Source organism: Salvelinus fontinalis, chromosome 6 (assembly GCF_029448725.1).
Source record: "Salvelinus fontinalis isolate EN_2023a chromosome 6, ASM2944872v1, whole genome shotgun sequence".
Lineage (NCBI taxonomy): Eukaryota > Metazoa > Chordata > Actinopteri > Salmoniformes > Salmonidae > Salvelinus > Salvelinus fontinalis.
Window position 1 is genome coordinate 1,988,262 of NC_074670.1, and position 18,997 is coordinate 2,007,258.

The window sequence follows — 18,997 nt, forward strand, 5'->3', positions numbered from 1 at the left end:
AGTTTGTCACCTTTATCTATGCTGGGGGGCCTGTTCAGAACCTTCTTATGGAAATGGGTCATCTCTAGTAGTCCCAGTATGTAGTGGTGTCTTGTACCAGAACCGCAAGTTTGTCACCTTTATCTACGCTGGGGGGCCTGTTCAGAACCTTCATATGGAAATGGGTCATCTCTAGTAGTCCCAGTATGTAGTGGTGTCTTGTACCAGAACCGCAAGTTTGTCACCTTTATCTACGCTGGGGGGCCTGTTCAGAACCTTCATATGGAAATGGGTCATCTCTAGTAGTCCCAGTATGTAGTGGTGTCTTGGACCAGAACCAGATCACATCCTGAATGTTTCATCTTTAACTGAACTGAAAAACAACCCTAGACCCATATTCACACAGAGATCTGATCTAGGATCAGTTTTGCCTACATTTTACATATTGAATAAGATTATATAGGGAGTGGGGACCTGATCCTACTCTTAGACGCCCTGAAGAAGACAGGCCCTGCCCCCCAGTGGTGGGTAGAGGAACTGCAGCCTGTTGGGACGTCGTATTACTGCCTAATCTTTTCACCTACTTGTTTCCTGGGGGAATTGAAAATAGTTCATTCATTTCACCCAGACTTGTAAATATATCATTGCGTGTGTTATGAATGTATAGATTTCAATGTTAAATGTCATTGTAATTTCACCCGATCCTTCCAGCTGTTTCAATAGAATATGACTCATAATTCGGCTCCACCTCGTGTCCTCCTATACATGGGTGTTGTTGTCGTCACGCTGGTTTGGTTTGTAAAACACTGTGATGCCTTGTTTTCATCTTGTGATGCGTTTCAGTTTGTTTACATGATTTAATTCAAGTTGAAGGATCCACAGATCCTCGTTAAAATGTCACTGTTGATGGTCGGTCAATGGACCCAACCATAAAGGCACATGTCTGTATCGCGACCACAGTCCAACTTGCTTGTAGTTGCACTGAGCATGATAGATGTTGATATGTGTATATTGTGGTAACGTTTATTATGATTTCATGCCTGGTTGTTTTAGTTTGACTGGTTTGTTCACGGTCACTGCCTGCTGCATTGGTTTGGAGTGTTAACCCATTCACTGTCTGTCTGTCTCCCTGTGTCTGTCTCTCACCCTCCTGCCTGTTCCCCTGTCTGTCTCTCTACCTGTCTGTCTCTCTCTCCACCCGTCTGTCTCTCCACATGTCTGTCTGTCTGTCTGTCTGTCTGTCTGTCCACTCGTCTGTCTGTCTCTCCACCTGTCTGTCTGTCTCTCCACCTGTCTGTCTGTCTCTCCACCTGTCTGTTTGTCTCTCCACCTGTCTGTCTGTCTCTCTACCTGTCTTTCTCTCCACCTGTCTGTCTGTCTGTCTCTCCACCTGTCTGTCTGTCTCTCCACCTGTCTGTCTGTCTCTCCACCTGTCTGTCTGTCTCTCTACCTGTCTTTCTCTCCACCTGTCTGTCTGTCTGTCTGTCTCTCCACCTGTCTGTCTGTCTCTCCACCTGTCTGTCTGTCTCTCCACCTGTCTGTCTGTCTCTCTACCTGTCTCTCTCTCCACCTGTCTGTCTGTCTCTCCACCTGTCTGTATGTCTCTCCACCTGTCTGTCTGTCTCTCCACCTGTCTGTCTCTCCACCTGTCTGTCTCTCCACCTGTCTGTCTGTCTCTCCACCCGTCTCACCCTAACAGCAGTCTGAACAGCGTAAACAGTAGTGACTCTCGCTCCAGCGGCACATCCCAATCTCACTCCCCCTCCTCCTCCTCCTGCTCCTCCCACTACGGCTACCGTAGCTCCACCCTGCCCCAGCAGGCCGCGGCACGACTGTCCTCCATGTCCTCCCACGACTCAGGATTCATCTCCCAGCCAGACACCTCCAAGTCACCATCACCCATGCCCCAGGAGACACTACCGCAGGTAAGACTGCACTACACTACACTATACTACACTACACTACACTACCAAGTGGTAAGACCCTACTATCTGTACACTGGATTCTATACCCTGAGATTAAACCTCCATACCTTGTGGAAGCGAATGGACAGTTTAGTTTAAGGCAGTGTCCTGTCCCAGGCTAACTGTATATGTCAACAATAAATATATTATGATCGATGGGTCCTCAAGTGGCCTTTGACCTCTTTATACATCATATGTGAGAGATAGTAGCCATCCCAGGTTGCTAGGATACCCTGCTCCTGAGGAGAGGGGCTTGGGGGAGGTCAGTACTGGGCTGGCTGTTCTACAGACCAGTCCTGTCAGTACCTCAGCTGAACTACCAGAGTCCTGGGGAGGTCAGTACTGGGCTGGCTGTTCTACAGACCAGTCCTGTCAGTACCTCAGCTGAACTACCAGAGTCCTGGGGGAGGTCAGTACTGGGCTGGCTGTTCTACAGACCAGTCCTGTCAGTACCTCAGCTGAACTACCAGAGTCCTGGGGGAGGTCAGGACTGGGTTGGCTGTTCTACAGACCAGTCCTGTCAGCACCTCAGCTGAACTACCAGAGTCCTGGGTAGACAGATGATTCATCCGTCTGATCAGCTGAACACATATTGAACACACATCCACTTCTATTTACTCAGTCAGCTACAGATACAGTTTCCATCCAAGCCTCTCTGACTTCCTCTCTGAGCTCCTCTCTGACTTCCTCTCTGACTTCCTCTCTGACTTCCTCTCTGACTTCCTCTCTGAGCTCCTCTCTGACTTCCTCTCTGACTTCCTCTCTGACTTCCTCTCTGAGCTCCTCTCTGACTTCCTCTCTGAGTTCCTCTCTGACTTCCTCTCTGACTTCCTCTCTGACTTCCTCTCTGACTTCCTCTCTGAGCTCCTCTCTGACTTCCTCCCTGACTTCATCTCTGACTTCCTCTCTGACTTCCTCTCTGACTTCCTCTCTGACTTCCTCTCTGACTTCCTCTCTGACTTCCTCTCTGACTTCCTCTCTGACTTCCTCTCTGAGCTCCTCTCTGACTTCCTCCCTGACTTCATCTCTGACTTCCTCTCTGACTTCCTCTCTGACTTCCTCTCTGACTTCCTCTTTGGTAACAGTACATAAGCTTTGATCATACTCTTCTGTAAAAACTCATTGTCTGAGTGTGGATACGCTTTCTAGATGATTGAGGATATTATACTGCTGGTATAGTAGTCATTAAACCTCCTGATATTATGGTCAGGGAAGAGGTTGGTCCAGAAGACTACAGGGTCAGTAGTCATTAAACCTCCTGATATTATGGTCAGGGGAGAGGTTGGTCCAGAAGACTACAGGGTCAGTAGTCATTAAACCTCCTGATATTATGGTCAGGGGAGAGGTTGGTGCAGAAGACTACAGGGTCAGATAGTAGTCATTAAACCTCCTGATATTATGGTCAGGGGAGAGGTTGGTCCAGAAGACTACAGGGTCAGTAGTCATTAAACCTCCTGATATTATGGTCAGGGGAGAGGTTGGTCCAGAAGACTACAGGGTCAGATAGTAGTCATTAAACCTCCTGATATTATGGTCAGGGGAGAGGTTGGTCCAGAAGACTACAGGGTCAGATTGTAGTCATTAAACCTCCTGATATTATGGTCAGGGGAGAGGTTGGTCCAGAAGACTACAGGGTCAGTAGTCATTAAACCTCCTGATATTATGGTCAGGGGAGAGGTTGGTCCAGAAGACTACAGGGTCAGATTGTAGTCATTAAACCTCCTGATATTATGGTCAGGGGAGAGGTTGGTCCAGAAGACTACAGGGTCAGACAAGGTTGACCACATGAGCCTTGATGTTCACCCCTGGAGTCTATTGGTCATCATGGGGTCATAGAGAGCCAAAACCCTGATCCCAAACCATCCTGGCTCAGTCCAAGGGGCGGCAGGTAGCCTAGTGGTTAGAGTGGAGGGGCGGCAGGTAGCCTAGTGGTTAGAGTGTAGGGACGGCAGGTAGCCTAGTGGTTAGAGTGTAGGGACGGCAGGTAGCCTAGTGGTTAGAGTGTAGGGGAGGCAGGTAGCCTACTGGTTAGAGTGTAGGGACGGCAGGTAGCCTAGTGGTTAGAGTGTAGGGACGGCAGGTAGCCTAGTGGTTAGAGTGTAGGGGAGGCAGGTAGCCTAGTGGTTAGAGTGGAGGGACGGCAGGTAGCCTAGTGGTTAGAGTGTAGGGGAGGCAGGTAGCCTAGTGGTTAGAGTGGAGGGACGGCAGGTAGTCTAGTGGTTAGAGTGTAGGGACGGCAGGTAGCCTAGTGGTTAGAGTGTAGGGACGGCAGGTAGCCTAGTGGTTAGAGTGTAGGGGAGGCAGGTAGCCTAGTGGTTAGAGTGGAGGGACGGCAGGTAGCCTAGTGGTTAGAGTGTAAGGACGGCAGGTAGCCTAGTGGTTAGAGTGGAGGGACGGCATGTAGCCTAGTGGTTAGAGTGGAGGGGCGGCAGGTAGCCTAGTGGTTAGAGTGTAGGGGCGGCAGGTAGCCTAGTGGTTAGAGTGTAGGGGCGACAGGTAGCCTAGTGGTTAGAGTGTAGGGGCGGCAGGTAGCCTAGTGGTTAGAGTGTTGGGGCGGCAGGTAGACTAGAGGTTAGAGTGTAGGGACGGCAGGTAGCCTAGTGGTTAGAGTGTAGGGACGGCAGGTAGCCTAGTGGTTAGAGTGTAGGGGCGGCAGGTAGCCTAGTGGTTAGAGTGTAGGGGCGGCAGGTAGCCTAGTGGTTAGAGTGTAGGGACGTTAGGTAGCCTAGTGGTTAGAGTGTAGGGACGGCAGGTAGCCTAGTGGTTAGAGTGTAGGGGCGGCAGGTAGCCTAGTGGTTAGAGTGTAGGGACGGCAGGTAGCCTAGTGGTTAGAGTGTAGGGACGGCAGGTAGCCTAGTGGTTAGAGTGTAGGGGCGGCAGGTAGCCTAGTGGTTAGAGTGGAGGGACGGCAGGTAGCCTAGTGGTTAGAGCGTTGGGCCAGTAACCGAAAGGTTGCTAGATCGAATCCCCGAGCTTACAAGGTAAAAATCTGTTGTTCTGCCCCTGAACAAGGCAGTTAACCCACTCATTGTAAATAAGAACTTCTTCTTAACTGACTTATCTAGTTAAATAAAGGTTAAATAAATAACAAAATTAACCCTTAACCCCTCAATTTAGCTCCTCACCCACTCAAGGACAACCTTGAATAGAGGGATGGGCTTGGGACTCAGTTATAGTTGAGGTTCATTACAAGGCCAACTGTCAGTCTAGAGTAGAGTTCCTCCTTCCTCTGTTAGGTCACTGTCAGTCTAGAGTAGAGTTCCTCCTTCCTCTGTTAGGTCACTGTCAGTCTAGAGTAGAGTTCCTCCTTCCTCTGTTAGGTCACTGTCAGTCTAGAGTAGAGTTCCTCATTCCTCTGTTAGGTCACTGTCAGTCTAGAGTAGAGTTCCTCCTTCCTCTGTTAGGTCACTATCAGTCTAGAGTAGAGTTCCTCCCTCCTCTGTTAGGTCACTGTCAGTCTAGAGTAGAGTTCCTCCTTCCTCTGTTTGGTCACTATCAGTCTAGAGTAGAGTTACTCCTTCCTCTGTTTGGTCACTATCAGTCTAGAGTAGAGTTCCTCCTTCCTCTGTTAGGTCACTGTCAGTCTAGAGTAGAGTTCCTCCTTCCTCTGTTAGGTCACTGTCAGTCTAGAGTAGAGTTCCTCCTTCCTCTGTTAGGTCACTGTCAGTCTAGAGTAGAGTTCCTCCTTCCTCTGTTAGGTCACTGTCAGTCTAGAGTAGAGTTCCTCCTTCCTCTGTTAGGTCACTGCCAGTCTAGAGTAGAGTTCCTCCCTCCTCTGTTAGGTCACTGTCAGTCTAGAGTAGAGTTCCTCCTTCCTCTGTTAGGTCACTATCAGTCTAGAGTAGAGTTCCTCCTTCCTCTGTTAGGTCACTATCAGTCTAGAGTAGAGTTCCTCCTTCCTCTGTTAGGTCACTGTCAGTCTAGAGTAGAGTTCCTCCTTCCTCTGTTAGGTCACTGTCAGTCTAGAGTAGAGTTCCTCCTTCCTCTGTTAGGTCACTGTCAGTCTAGAGTAGAGTTCCTCCTTCCTCTGTTAGGTCACTGTCAGTCTAGAGTAGAGTTCCTCCTTCCTCTGTTAGGTCACTATCAGTCTAGAGTAGAGTTCCTCCTTCCTCTGTTAGGTCACTGTCAGTCTAGAGTAGAGTTCCTCCCTCCTCTGTTAGGTCACTGTCAGTCTAGAGTAGAGTTCCTCCCTCCTCTGTTAGGTCACTGCCAGTCTAGAGTAGAGTTCCTCCTTCCTCTGTTAGGTCACTGCCAGTCTAGAGTAGAGTTCCTCCTTCCTCTGTTAGGTCACTGCCAGTCTAGAGTAGAGTTCCTCCTTCCTCTGTTAGGTCACTGTCAGTCTAGAGTAGAGTTCCTCCTTCCTCTGTTAGGTCACTGTCAGTCTAGAGTAGAGTTCCTCCTTCCTCTGTTAGGTCACTGCCAGTCTAGAGTAGAGTTCCTCCTTCCTCTGTTAGGTCACTGTCAGTCTAGAGTAGAGTTCCTCCTTCCTCTGTTAGGTCACTGCCAGTCTAGAGTAGAGTTCCTCCTTCCTCTGTTAGGTCACTGTCAGTCTAGAGTAGAGATCCTCCTTCCTCTGTTAGGTCACTGTCAGTCTAGAGTAGAGATCCTCCTTCCTCTGTTAGGTCACTATCAGTCTAGAGTAGAGTTCCTCCTTCCTCTGTTAGGTCACTGTCAGTCTAGAGTAGAGTTCCTCCTTCCTCTGTTAGGTCACTGTCAGTCTAGAGTAGAGTTCCTCCTTCCTCTGTTAGGTCACTGTCAGTCTAGAGTAGAGTTCCTCCCTCCTCTGTTAGGTCACTGTCAGTCTAGAGTAGAGTTCCTCCTTCCTCTGTTAGGTCACTGTCAGTCTAGAGTAGAGTTACTCCTTCCTCTGTTAGGTCACTGTCAGTCTAGAGTAGAGTTCCTCCCTCCTCTGTTAGGTCACTATCAGTCTAGAGTAGAGTTCCTCCTTCCTCTGTTAGGTCACTGTCAGTCTAGAGTAGAGTTACTCCTTCCTCTGTTAGGTCACTATCAGTCTAGAGTAGAGTTCCTCCTTCCTCTGTTAGGTCACTGTCAGTCTAGAGTAGAGTTCCTCCTTCCTCTGTTAGGTCACTGTCAGTCTAGAGTAGAGTTCCTCCCTCCTCTGTTAGGTCACTGTCAGTCTAGAGTAGAGTTCCTCCCTCCTCTGTTAGGTCACTGTCAGTCTAGAGTAGAGTTCCTCCTTCCTCTGTTAGGTCACTGTCAGTCTAGAGTAGAGTTCCTCCTTCCTCTGTTAGGTCACTGTCAGTCTAGAGTAGAGTTCCTCCTTCCTCTGTTAGGTCACTGTCAGTCTAGAGTAGAGTTCCTCCTTCCTCTGTTAGGTCACTATCAGTCTAGAGTAGAGTTCCTCCTTCCTCTGTTAGGTCACTATCAGTCTAGAGTAGAGTTCCTCCTTCCTCTGTTAGGTCACTGTCAGTCTAGAGTAGAGTTCCTCCTTCCTCTGTTAGGTCACTGTCAGTCTAGAGTAGAGTTCCTCCTTCCTCTGTTAGGTCACTGCCAGTCTAGAGTAGAGTTCCTCCCTCCTCTGTTAGGTCACTGTCAGTCTAGAGTAGAGTTCCTCCTTCCTCTGTTAGGTCACTGTCAGTCTAGAGTAGAGTTCCTCCTTCCTCTGTTAGGTCACTGTCAGTCTAGAGTAGAGTTCTTCCTTCCTCTGTTAGGTCACTGCCAGTCTAGAGTAGAGTTCCTCCCTCCTCTGTTAGGTCACTGCCAGTCTAGAGTAGAGTTCCTCCTTCCTCTGTTAGGTCACTGTCAGTCTAGAGTAGAGTTCCTCCTTCCTCTGTTAGGTCACTATCAGTCTAGAGTAGAGTTCCTCCTTCCTCTGTTAGGTCACTGTCAGTCTAGAGTAGAGTTCCTCCCTCCTCTGTTAGGTCACTGTCAGTCTAGAGTAGAGTTCTTCCTTCCTCTGTTAGGTCACTGTCAGTCTAGAGTAGAGTTCCTCCTTCCTCTGTTAGGTCACTGTCAGTCTAGAGTAGAGTTCCTCCTTCCTCTGTTAGGTCACTGCCAGTCTAGAGTAGAGTTCCTCCTTCCTCTGTTAGGTCACTGTCAGTCTAGAGTAGAGTTCCTCCTTCCTCTGTTAGGTCACTGTCAGTCTAGAGTAGAGTTCCTCCCTCCTCTGTTAGGTCACTGTCAGTCTAGAGTAGAGTTCCTCCTTCCTCTGTTAGGTCACTGTCAGTCTAGAGTAGAGTTCCTCCTTCCTCTGTTAGGTCACTGTCAGTCTAGAGTAGAGTTACTCCTTCCTCTGTTAGGTCACTGTCAGTCTAGAGTAGAGTTCCTCCTTCCTCTGTTAGGTCACTGTCAGTCTAGAGTAGAGTTCCTCCTTCCTCTGTTAGGTCACTGTCAGTCTAGAGTAGAGTTCCTCCTTCCTCTGTTAGGTCACTGTCAGTCTAGAGTAGAGTTCCTCCTTCCTCTGTTAGGTCACTGCCAGTCTAGAGTAGAGTTCCTCCTTCCTCTGTTAGGTCACTGTCAGTCTAGAGTAGAGTTCCTCCTTCCTCTGTTAGGTCACTATCAGTCTAGAGTAGAGTTCCTCCTTCCTCTGTTAGGTCACTGTCAGTCTAGAGTAGAGTTCCTCCTTCCTCTGTTAGGTCACTGCCAGTCTAGAGTAGAGTTCCTCCTTCCTCTGTTAGGTCACTGTCAGTCTAGAGTAGAGTTCCTCCTTCCTCTGTTAGGTCACTGTCAGTCTAGAGTAGAGTTCCTCCTTCCTCTGTTAGGTCACTATCAGTCTAGAGTAGAGTTCCTCCCTCCTCTGTTAGGTCACTGTCAGTCTAGAGTAGAGTTCCTCCTTCCTCTGTTAGGTCACTGTCAGTCTAGAGTAGAGTTCCTCCCTCCTCTGTTAGGTCACTGTCAGTCTAGAGTAGAGTTCCTCCTTCCTCTGTTAGGTCACTGTCAGTCTAGAGTAGAGTTCCTCCTTCCTCTGTTAGGTCACTGCCAGTCTAGAGTAGAGTTCCTCCTTCCTCTGTTAGGTCACTGTCAGTCTAGAGTAGAGTTCCTCCTTCCTCTGTTAGGTCACTGTCAGTCTAGAGTAGAGTTCCTCCTTCCTCTGTTAGGTCACTATCAGTCTAGAGTAGAGTTCCTCCTTCCTCTGTTAGGTCACTGTCAGTCTAGAGTAGAGTTACTCCTTCCTCTGTTTGGTCACTATCAGTCTAGAGTAGAGTTCCTCCTTCCTCTGTTAGGTCACTGTCAGTCTAGAGTAGAGTTCCTCCTTCCTCTGTTAGGTCACTGCCAGTCTAGAGTAGAGTTCCTCCTTCCTCTGTTAGGTCACTGCCAGTCTAGAGTAGAGTTCCTCCTTCCTCTGTTAGGTCACTATCAGTCTAGAGTAGAGTTCCTCCCTCCTCTGTTAGGTCACTGTCAGTCTAGAGTAGAGTTCCTCCTTCCTCTGTTTGGTCACTGTCAGTCTAGAGTAGAGTTCCTCCTTCCTCTGTTAGGTCACTGTCAGTCTAGAGTAGAGTTCCTCCCTCCTCTGTTAGGTCACTGTCAGTCTAGAGTAGAGTTCCTCCCTCCTCTGTTAGGTCACTGTCAGTCTAGAGTAGAGTTCCTCCCTCCTCTGTTAGGTCACTATCAGTCTAGAGTAGAGTTCCTCCTTCCTCTGTTAGGTCACTGTCAGTCTAGAGTAGAGTTCCTCCTTCCTCTGTTAGGTCACTGCCAGTCTAGAGTAGAGTTCCTCCTTCCTCTGTTAGGTCACTATCAGTCTAGAGTAGAGTTCCTCCTTCCTCTGTTAGGTCACTGTCAGTCTAGAGTAGAGTTCCTCCTTCCTCTGTTAGGTCACTGCCAGTCTAGAGTAGAGTTCCTCCTTCCTCTGTTAGGTCACTGCCAGTCTAGAGTAGAGTTCCTCCTACCTCTGTTAGGTCACTATCAGTCTAGAGTAGAGTTCCTCCTTCCTCTGTTAGGTCACTGCCAGTCTAGAGTAGAGTTCCTCCCTCCTCTGTTAGGTCACTATCAGTCTAGAGTAGAGTTCCTCCCTCCTCTGTTAGGTCACTGTCAGTCTAGAGTAGAGTTCCTCCTTCCTCTGTTAGGTCACTGTCAGTCTAGAGTAGAGTTCCTCCTTCCTCTGTTAGGTCACTGTCAGTCTAGAGTAGAGTTCCTCCTTCCTCTGTTAGGTCACTATCAGTCTAGAGTAGAGTTCCTCCTTCCTCTGTTAGGTCACTGTCAGTCTAGAGTAGAGTTCCTCCTTCCTCTGTTAGGTCACTATCAGTCTAGAGTAGAGTTACTCCTTCCTCTGTTAGGTCACTGTCAGTCTAGAGTAGAGTTCCTCCTTCCTCTGTTAGGTCACTGTCAGTCTAGAGTAGAGTTCCTCCTTCCTCTGTTAGGTCACTGTCAGTCTAGAGTAGAGTTCCTCCTTCCTCTGTTAGGTCACTGCCAGTCTAGAGTAGAGTTCCTCCCTCCTCTGTTAGGTCACTGCCAGTCTAGAGTAGAGTTCCTCCTTCCTCTGTTAGGTCACTGTCAGTCTAGAGTAGAGTTACTCCCTCCTCTGTTAGGTCACTGTCAGTCTAGAGTAGAGTTCCTCCTTCCTCTGTTAGGTCACTGTCAGTCTAGAGTAGAGTTCCTCCCTCCTCTGTTAGGTCACTGCCAGTCTAGAGTAGAGTTCCTCCCTCCTCTGTTAGGTCACTGTCAGTCTAGAGTAGAGTTCCTCCTTCCTCTGTTAGGTCACTGTCAGTCTAGAGTAGAGTTCCTCCCTCCTCTGTTAGGTCACTGTCAGTCTAGAGTAGAGTTCCTCCTTCCTCTGTTAGGTCACTGTCAGTCTAGAGTAGAGTTCCTCCTTCCTCTGTTAGGTCACTGTCAGTCTAGAGTAGAGTTCCTCCTTCCTCTGTTAGGTCACTGTCAGTCTAGAGTAGAGTTCCTCCTTCCTCTGTTAGGTCACTGTCAGTCTAGAGTAGAGTTCCTCCCTCCTCTGTTAGGTCACTGTCAGTCTAGAGTAGAGTTCCTCCCTCCTCTGTTAGGTCACTGTCAGTCTAGAGTAGAGTTCCTCCTTCCTCTGTTAGGTCACTGTCAGTCTAGAGTAGAGTTCCTCCTTCCTCTGTTAGGTCACTGCCAGTCTAGAGTAGAGTTCCTCCTTCCTCTGTTAGGTCACTATCAGTCTAGAGTAGAGTTCCTCCTTCCTCTGTTAGGTCACTGTCAGTCTAGAGTAGAGTTCCTCCTTCCTCTGTTAGGTCACTATCAGTCTAGAGTAGAGTTCCTCCTTCCTCTGTTAGGTCACTGTCAGTCTAGAGTAGAGTTCCTCCTTCCTCTGTTAGGTCACTGTCAGTCTAGAGTAGAGTTCCTCCTTCCTCTGTTAGGTCACTGTCAGTCTAGAGTAGAGTTCCTCCTTCCTCTGTTAGGTCACTGTCAGTCTAGAGTAGAGTTCCTCCTTCCTCTGTTAGGTCACTGCCAGTCTAGAGTAGAGTTCCTCCCTCCTCTGTTAGGTCACTGTCAGTCTAGAGTAGAGTTCCTCCTTCCTCTGTTAGGTCACTGTCAGTCTAGAGTAGAGTTCCTCCCTCCTCTGTTAGGTCACTGCCAGTCTAGAGTAGAGTTCCTCCCTCCTCTGTTAGGTCACTGTCAGTCTAGAGTAGAGTTCCTCCTTCCTCTGTTAGGTCACTGTCAGTCTAGAGTAGAGTTCCTCCCTCCTCTGTTAGGTCACTGTCAGTCTAGAGTAGAGTTCCTCCTTCCTCTGTTAGGTCACTGTCAGTCTAGAGTAGAGTTCCTCCTTCCTCTGTTAGGTCACTGTCAGTCTAGAGTAGAGTTCCTCCCTCCTCTGTTAGGTCACTGTCAGTCTAGAGTAGAGTTCCTCCTTCCTCTGTTAGGTCACTGTCAGTCTAGAGTAGAGTTCCTCCCTCCTCTGTTAGGTCACTGTCAGTCTAGAGTAGAGTTCCTCCTTCCTCTGTTAGGTCACTGTCAGTCTAGAGTAGAGTTCCTCCTTCCTCTGTTAGGTCACTGTCAGTCTAGAGTAGAGTTCCTCCTTCCTCTGTTAGGTCACTGTCAGTCTAGAGTAGAGTTCCTCCTTCCTCTGTTAGGTCACTATCAGTCTAGAGTAGAGTACCTCCCTCCTCTGTTAGGTCACTGTCAGTCTAGAGTAGAGTTCCTCCCTCCTCTGTTAGGTCACTGTCAGTCTAGAGTAGAGTTCCTCCCTCCTCTGTTAGGTCACTGTCAGTCTAGAGTAGAGTTCCTCCTTCCTCTGTTAGGTCACTGTCAGTCTAGAGTAGAGTTCCTCCTTCCTCTGTTAGGTCACTGTCAGTCTAGAGTAGAGTTCCTCCCTCCTCTGTTAGGTCACTGTCAGTCTAGAGTAGAGTTCCTCCTTCCTCTGTTAGGTCACTGTCAGTCTAGAGTAGAGTTCCTCCTTCCTCTGTTAGGTCACTGTCAGTCTAGAGTAGAGTTACTCCTTCCTCTGTTAGGTCACTGTCAGTCTAGAGTAGAGTTCCTCCTTCCTCTGTTAGGTCACTGTCAGTCTAGAGTAGAGTTCCTCCTTCCTCTGTTAGGTCACTGTCAGTCTAGAGTAGAGTTCCTCCTTCCTCTGTTAGGTCACTGTCAGTCTAGAGTAGAGTTCCTCCTTCCTCTGTTAGGTCACTGTCAGTCTAGAGTAGAGTTCCTCCTTCCTCTGTTAGGTCACTGCCAGTCTAGAGTAGAGTTCCTCCTTCCTCTGTTAGGTCACTATCAGTCTAGAGTAGAGTTCCTCCTTCCTCTGTTAGGTCACTGCCAGTCTAGAGTAGAGTTCCTCCCTCCTCTGTTAGGTCACTGCCAGTCTAGAGTAGAGTTCCTCCTTCCTCTGTTAGGTCACTGTCAGTCTAGAGTAGAGTTCCTCCTTCCTCTGTTAGGTCACTGTCAGTCTAGAGTAGAGTTCCTCCTTCCTCTGTTAGGTCACTGCCAGTCTAGAGTAGAGTTCCTCCCTCCTCTGTTAGGTCACTGTCAGTCTAGAGTAGAGTTCCTCCTTCCTCTGTTAGGTCACTGTCAGTCTAGAGTAGAGTTCCTCCTTCCTCTGTTAGGTCACTGTACTGAATAAGGTCTCAGAGTGACGACCACTAATGCTACCACACCACAACTCCATAGAAAACCACCAGGAGAATACTGGACTTTCTTTGGCTGGCTTCAAACTCTTTACCCATGATGCTTAGTAGCAGACTGTCTATCTGCTTCTCCCTCTGCTGTCTGTCCACAAGGACAGTTCATGCTAAATGATTCTATCTTCTGACTCACCTCTTTGCTTTGTTTCACTTCAGCTAATTTCACCCTGAATCTCTAACTTCCCTGCTGGCAGCCTTTGAACTATTGTTTTTAAACGTGCTGCTGCAGCTCACTGACTGATTGATGTCTTCTAACGTCTCCCTGCTGTTCTCCCTTTATGTGATGGCTACAATACACGCCTTCCTCTCCTTTATGAGATGGCTACAATACACGCCTTCCTCTCCTTTATGTGATGGCTACAATACACGCCTTCCTCTCCTTTATGTGATGGTTACAATACACGCCTTCCTCTCCTTTATGAGATGGCTACAATACACGCCTTCCTCTCCTTTATGTGATGGCTACAATACACGCCTTCCTCTCCTTTATGAGATGGCTACAATACACGCCTTCCACTCCTTTATGAGATGGCTACAATACACGCCTTCCTCTCCTTTATGTGATGGCTACAATATACGCCTTCCTCTCCTTTATGTGATGGCTACAATACACGCCTTCCTCTCCTTTATGTGATGGCTACAATACACGCCTTCCTCTCCTTTATGAGATGGCTACAATACACGCCTTCCTCTCCTTTATGTGATGGCTACAATACACGCCTTCCTCTCCTTTATGTGATGGTTACAATGCACGCCTTCCTCTCCTTTATGAGATGGCTACAATACACGCCTTCCTCTCCTTTATGAGATGGCTACAATACACGCCTTCCTCTCCTTTATGAGATGGCTACAATACACGCCTTCCTCTCCTTTATGAGATGGCTACAATACACGCCTTCCTCTCCTTTATGTGATGGCTACAATATACGCCTTCCTCTCCTTTATGTGATGGCTACAATACACGCCTTCCTCTCCTTTATGTGATGGCTACAATACACGCCTTCCTCTCCTTTATGTGATGGCTACAATACACGCCTTCCTCTCCTTTATGTGATGGCTACAATACACGCCTTCCTCTCCTTTATGTGATGGCTACAATACACGCCTTCCTCTCCTTTATGTGATGGCTACAATACACGCCTTCCTCTCCTTTATGTGATGGCTACAATACACGCCTTCCTCTCCTTTATGTGATGGCTACAATACACGCCTTCCTCTCCTTTATGTGATGGCTACAATACACGCCTTCCTCTCCTTTATGTGATGGCTACAATACACGCCTTCCTCTCCTTTATGTGATGGCTACAATACACGCCTTCCTCTCCTTTATGTGATGGCTACAATACACGCCTTCCTCTCCTTTATGTGATGGTTACAATACACGCCTTCCTCTCCTTTATGAGATGGCTACAATACACGCCTTCCTCTCCTTTATGTGATGGCTACAATACACGCCTTCCTCTCCTTTATGAGATGGCTACAATACACGCCGTCCTCTCCTTTATGTGATGGCTACAATACACGCCTTCCTCTCCTTTATGAGATGGCTACAATACACGCCTTCCTCTCCTTTATGAGATGGCTACAATACACGCCTTCCTCTCCTTTATGTGATGGCTACAATACACGCCTTCCTCTCCTTTATGTGATGGCTACAATACACGCCTTCCTCTCCTTTATGTGATGGCTACAATACACGCCTTCCTCTCCTTTATGTGATGGCTACAATACACGCCTTCCTCTCCTTTATGTGATGGCTTCAATACACGCCTTCCTCTCCTTTATGTGATGGCTACAATACACGCCTTCCTCTCCTTTATGTGATGGCTACAATACACGCCTTCCTCTCCTTTATGTGATGGCTACAATACACGCCGTCCTCTCCTTTATGTGATGGCTACAATACACGCCTTCCTCTCCTTTATGTGATGGCTACAATACACGCCTTCCTCTCCTTTATGTGATGGCTACAATACACGCCTTCCTCTCCTTTATGTGATGGCTACAATACACGCCTTCCTCTCCTTTATGTGATGGCTACAATACACGCCTTCCTCTCCTTTATGTGATGGCTACAATACACGCCTTCCTCTCCTTTATGTGATGGCTACAATACACGCCTTCCTCTCCTTTATGTGATGGCTACAATACACGCCTTCCTCTCCTTTATGTGATGGCTACAATACACGCCTTCCTCTCCTTTATGTGATGGCTACAATACACGCCGTCCTCTCCTTTATGTGATGGCTACAATACACGCCTTCCTCTCCTTTATGTGATGGCTACAATACACGCCTTCCTCTCCTTTATGTGATGGCTACAATACACGCCTTCCTCTCCTTTATGTGATGGCTACAATACACGCCTTCTTCTCCTTTATGTGATGGCTACAATACACGCCTTCCTCTCCTTTATGTGATGGCTACAATACACGCCGTCCTCTCCTTTATGTGATGGCTACAATACACGCCTTCCTCTCCTTTATGTGATGGCTACAATACACGCCTTCCTCTCCTTTATGTGATGGCTACAATACACGCCTTCCTCTCCTTTATGTGATGGCTACAATACACGCCTTCCTCTCCTTTATGTGATGGCTACAATACACGCCTTCCTCTCCTTTATGTGATGGCTACAATACACGCCTTCCTCTCCTTTATGTGATGGCTACAATACACGCCTTCCTCTCCTTTATGTGATGGCTACAATACACGCCTTCCTCTCCTTTATGTGATGGCTACAATACACGCCTTCCTCTCCTTTATGTGATGGCTACAATACACGCCTTCCTCTCCTTTATGTGATGGCTACAATACACGCCTTCCTCTCCTTTATGTGATGGCTACAATACACGCCTTCCTCTCCTTTATGTGATGGCTACAATACACGCCTTCCTCTCCTTTATGTGATGGCTACAATACACGCCTTCCTCTCCTTTATGTGATGGCTACAATACACGCCTTCCTCTCCTTTATGTGATGGCTACAATACACGCCTTCCTCTCCTTTATGTGATGGCTACAATACACGCCTTCCTCTCCTTTATGTGATGGCTACAATACACGCCTTCCTCTCCTTTATGTGATGGCTACAATACACGCCTTCCTCTCCTTTATGTGATGGCTACAATACACGCCTTCCTCTCCTTTATGTGATGGCTACAATACACGCCTTCCTCTCCTTTATGTGATGGCTACAATACACGCCTTCCTCTCCTTTATGTGATGGCTACAATACACGCCGTCCTCTCCTTTATGTGATGGCTACAATACACGCCTTCCTCTCCTTTATGTGATGGCTACAATACACGCCTTCCTCTCCTTTATGTGATGGCTACAATACACGCCTTCCTCTCCTTTATGTGATGGCTACAATACACGCCTTCCTCTCCTTTATGTGATGGCTACAATACACGCCTTCCTCTCCTTTATGTGGTGGCTACAATACACGCCTTCCTCTCCTTTATGTGATGGCTACAATACACGCCTTCCTCTCCTTTATGTGGTGGCTACAATACACGCCGTCCTCTCCTTTATGTGATGGCTACAATACACGCCGTCCTCTCCTTTATGTGATGGCTACAATACACGCCTTCCTCTCCTTTATGTGATGGCTACAATACACGCCTTCCTCTCCTTTATGTGATGGCTACAATACACGCCTTCCTCTCCTTTATGTGATGGCTACAATACACGCCTTCCTCTCCTTTATGTGATGGCTACAATACACGCCTTCCTCTCCTTTATGTGATGGCTAGAATACACGCCTTCCTCTCCTTTATGTGATGGCTACAATACACGCCTTCCTCTCCTTTATGTGATGGCTACAATACACGCCTTCCTCTCCTTTATGTGATGGCTACAATACACGCCTTCCTCTCCTTTATGTGATGGCTACAATACACGCCTTCCTCTCCTTTATGTGATGGCTACAATACACGCCTTCCTCTCCTTTATGTGATGGCTACAATACACGCCTTCCTCTCCTTTATGTGTTGGCTACAATACACGCCTTCCTCTCCTTTGTGGTGGCTACAATACACGCCTTCCTCTCCTATGTGGTGGCTACAATACACGCCTTCCTCTCCTTTATGTGATGGCTACAATACACGCCTTCCTCTCCTTTATGTGATGGCTACAATACACGCCTTCCTCTCCTTTATGTGGTGGCTACAATACACGCCTTCCTCTCCTTTATGTGATGGCTACAATACACGCCTTCCTCTCCTTTATGTGATGGCTACAATACACGCCTTCCTCTCCTTTATGTGATGGATACAATACACGCCTTCCTCTCCTTTATGTGATGGGTACAATACACGCCTTCCTCTCCTTTATGTGGTGGCTACAATACACGCCTTCCTCTCCTTTATGTGATGGCTACAATACACTTCTTCCTCTCCTTTATGTGATGGCTACAATACACGCCTTCCTCTCCTTTATGTGATGGCTACAATACACGCCTTCCTCTCCTTTATGTGATGGCTACAATACACGCCTTCCTCTCCTTTATGTGATGGCTACAATACACGCCTTCCTCTCCTTTATGTGATGGCTACAATACACGCCTTCCTCTCCTTTATGTGATGGTTACAATACACGCCTTCCTCTCCTTTATGTGATGGCTACAATACACGCCTTCCTCTCCTTTATGTGATGGCTACAATACACGCCTTCCTCTCTTTATGTGATGGCTACAATACACGCCTTCCTCTCCTTTATGTGATGGCTACAATACACGCCTTCCTCTCCTTTATGTGATGGCTACAATACACGCCTTCCTCTCCTTTATGTGATGGCTACAATACACGCCTTCCTCTCCTTTATGTGATGGCTACAATACACGCCTTCCTCTCCTTTATGTGATGGTTACAATACACGCCTTCCTCTCCTTTATGTGATGGCTACAATACACGCCTTCCTCTCCTTTATGTGATGGCTACAATACACGCCTTCCTCTCTTTATGTGATGGCTACAATACACGCCTTCCTCTCCTTTATGTGATGGCTACAATACACGCCTTCCTCTCCTTTATGTGATGGCTACAATACACGCCTTCCTCTCCTTTATGTGATGGCTACAATACACGCCTTCCTCTCCTTTATGTGATGGCTACAATACACGCCTTCCTCTCCTTTATGTGATGGCTACAATACACGCCTTCCTCTCCTTTATGTGATGGCTACAATACACGCCTTCCTCTCCTTTATGTGATGGCTACAATACACCCCTTTCCTCTCCTTTATGTGATGGCTACAATACACGCCTTCCACTCCTTTATGTGATGGCTACAATACACGCCTTCCTCTCCTTTATGTGATGGCTACAATACACGCCTTCCTCTCCTTTATGTGATGGTTACAATACACGCCTTCCTCTCCTTTATGTGATGGCTACAATACACGCCTTCCTCTCCTTTATGTGATGGCTACAATACACGCCTTCCTCTCCTTTATGTGATGGCTACAATACACGCCTTCCTCTCCTTTATGTGATGGCTACAATACACGCCTTCCTCTCCTTTATGTGATGGCTACAATACACGCCTTCCTCTCCTTTATGTGATGGCTACAATACACGCCTTCCTCTCCTTTATGTGATGGCTACAATACACGCCTTCCTCTCCTTTATGTGATGGCTACAATACACGCCTTCCTCTCCTTTATGTGATGGCTACAATACACGCCTTCCTCTCCTTTATGTGTTGGTTACAATACACGCCTTCCTCTCCTTTATGTGATGGCTACAATACACGCTTTCCTCTCCTTTATGTGATGGCTACAATACACGCCTTCCTCTCCTTTATGTGATGGCTACAATACACGCCTTCCTCTCCTTTATGTGATGGCTACAATACACGCCTTCCTCTCCTTTATGTGATGGCTACAATACACGCCTTCCTCTCCTTTATGTGATGGCTACAATACACGCCTTCCTCTCCTTTATGTGATGGCTACAATACACGCCTTCCTCTCCTTTATGTGTTGGCTACAATACACGCCTTCCTCTCGTT

At 47.7% G+C, this 18,997-nt stretch overlaps 1 protein-coding gene across 16 annotated transcripts in view; it reads left to right on the forward strand.

Annotated features, from left to right (window-relative positions):
* LOC129856856 (protein MTSS 1-like) overlaps positions 1-18,997 on the forward strand; it is a 209,358-nt gene that overhangs the window by 171,538 nt on the left and 18,823 nt on the right. For 12 of the 16 annotated variants that reach the window (XM_055924574.1, XM_055924584.1, XM_055924580.1 and 9 more), the window contains one exon: positions 1,679-1,904. In XM_055924574.1, coding sequence (XP_055780549.1) covers positions 1,679-1,904 — 226 coding nt within the window. The remainder of the gene's footprint in view (positions 1-1,678; positions 1,905-18,997) is intronic. The other 4 variants (XM_055924575.1, XM_055924578.1, XM_055924579.1 and 1 more) reach the window with 2 other exon arrangements.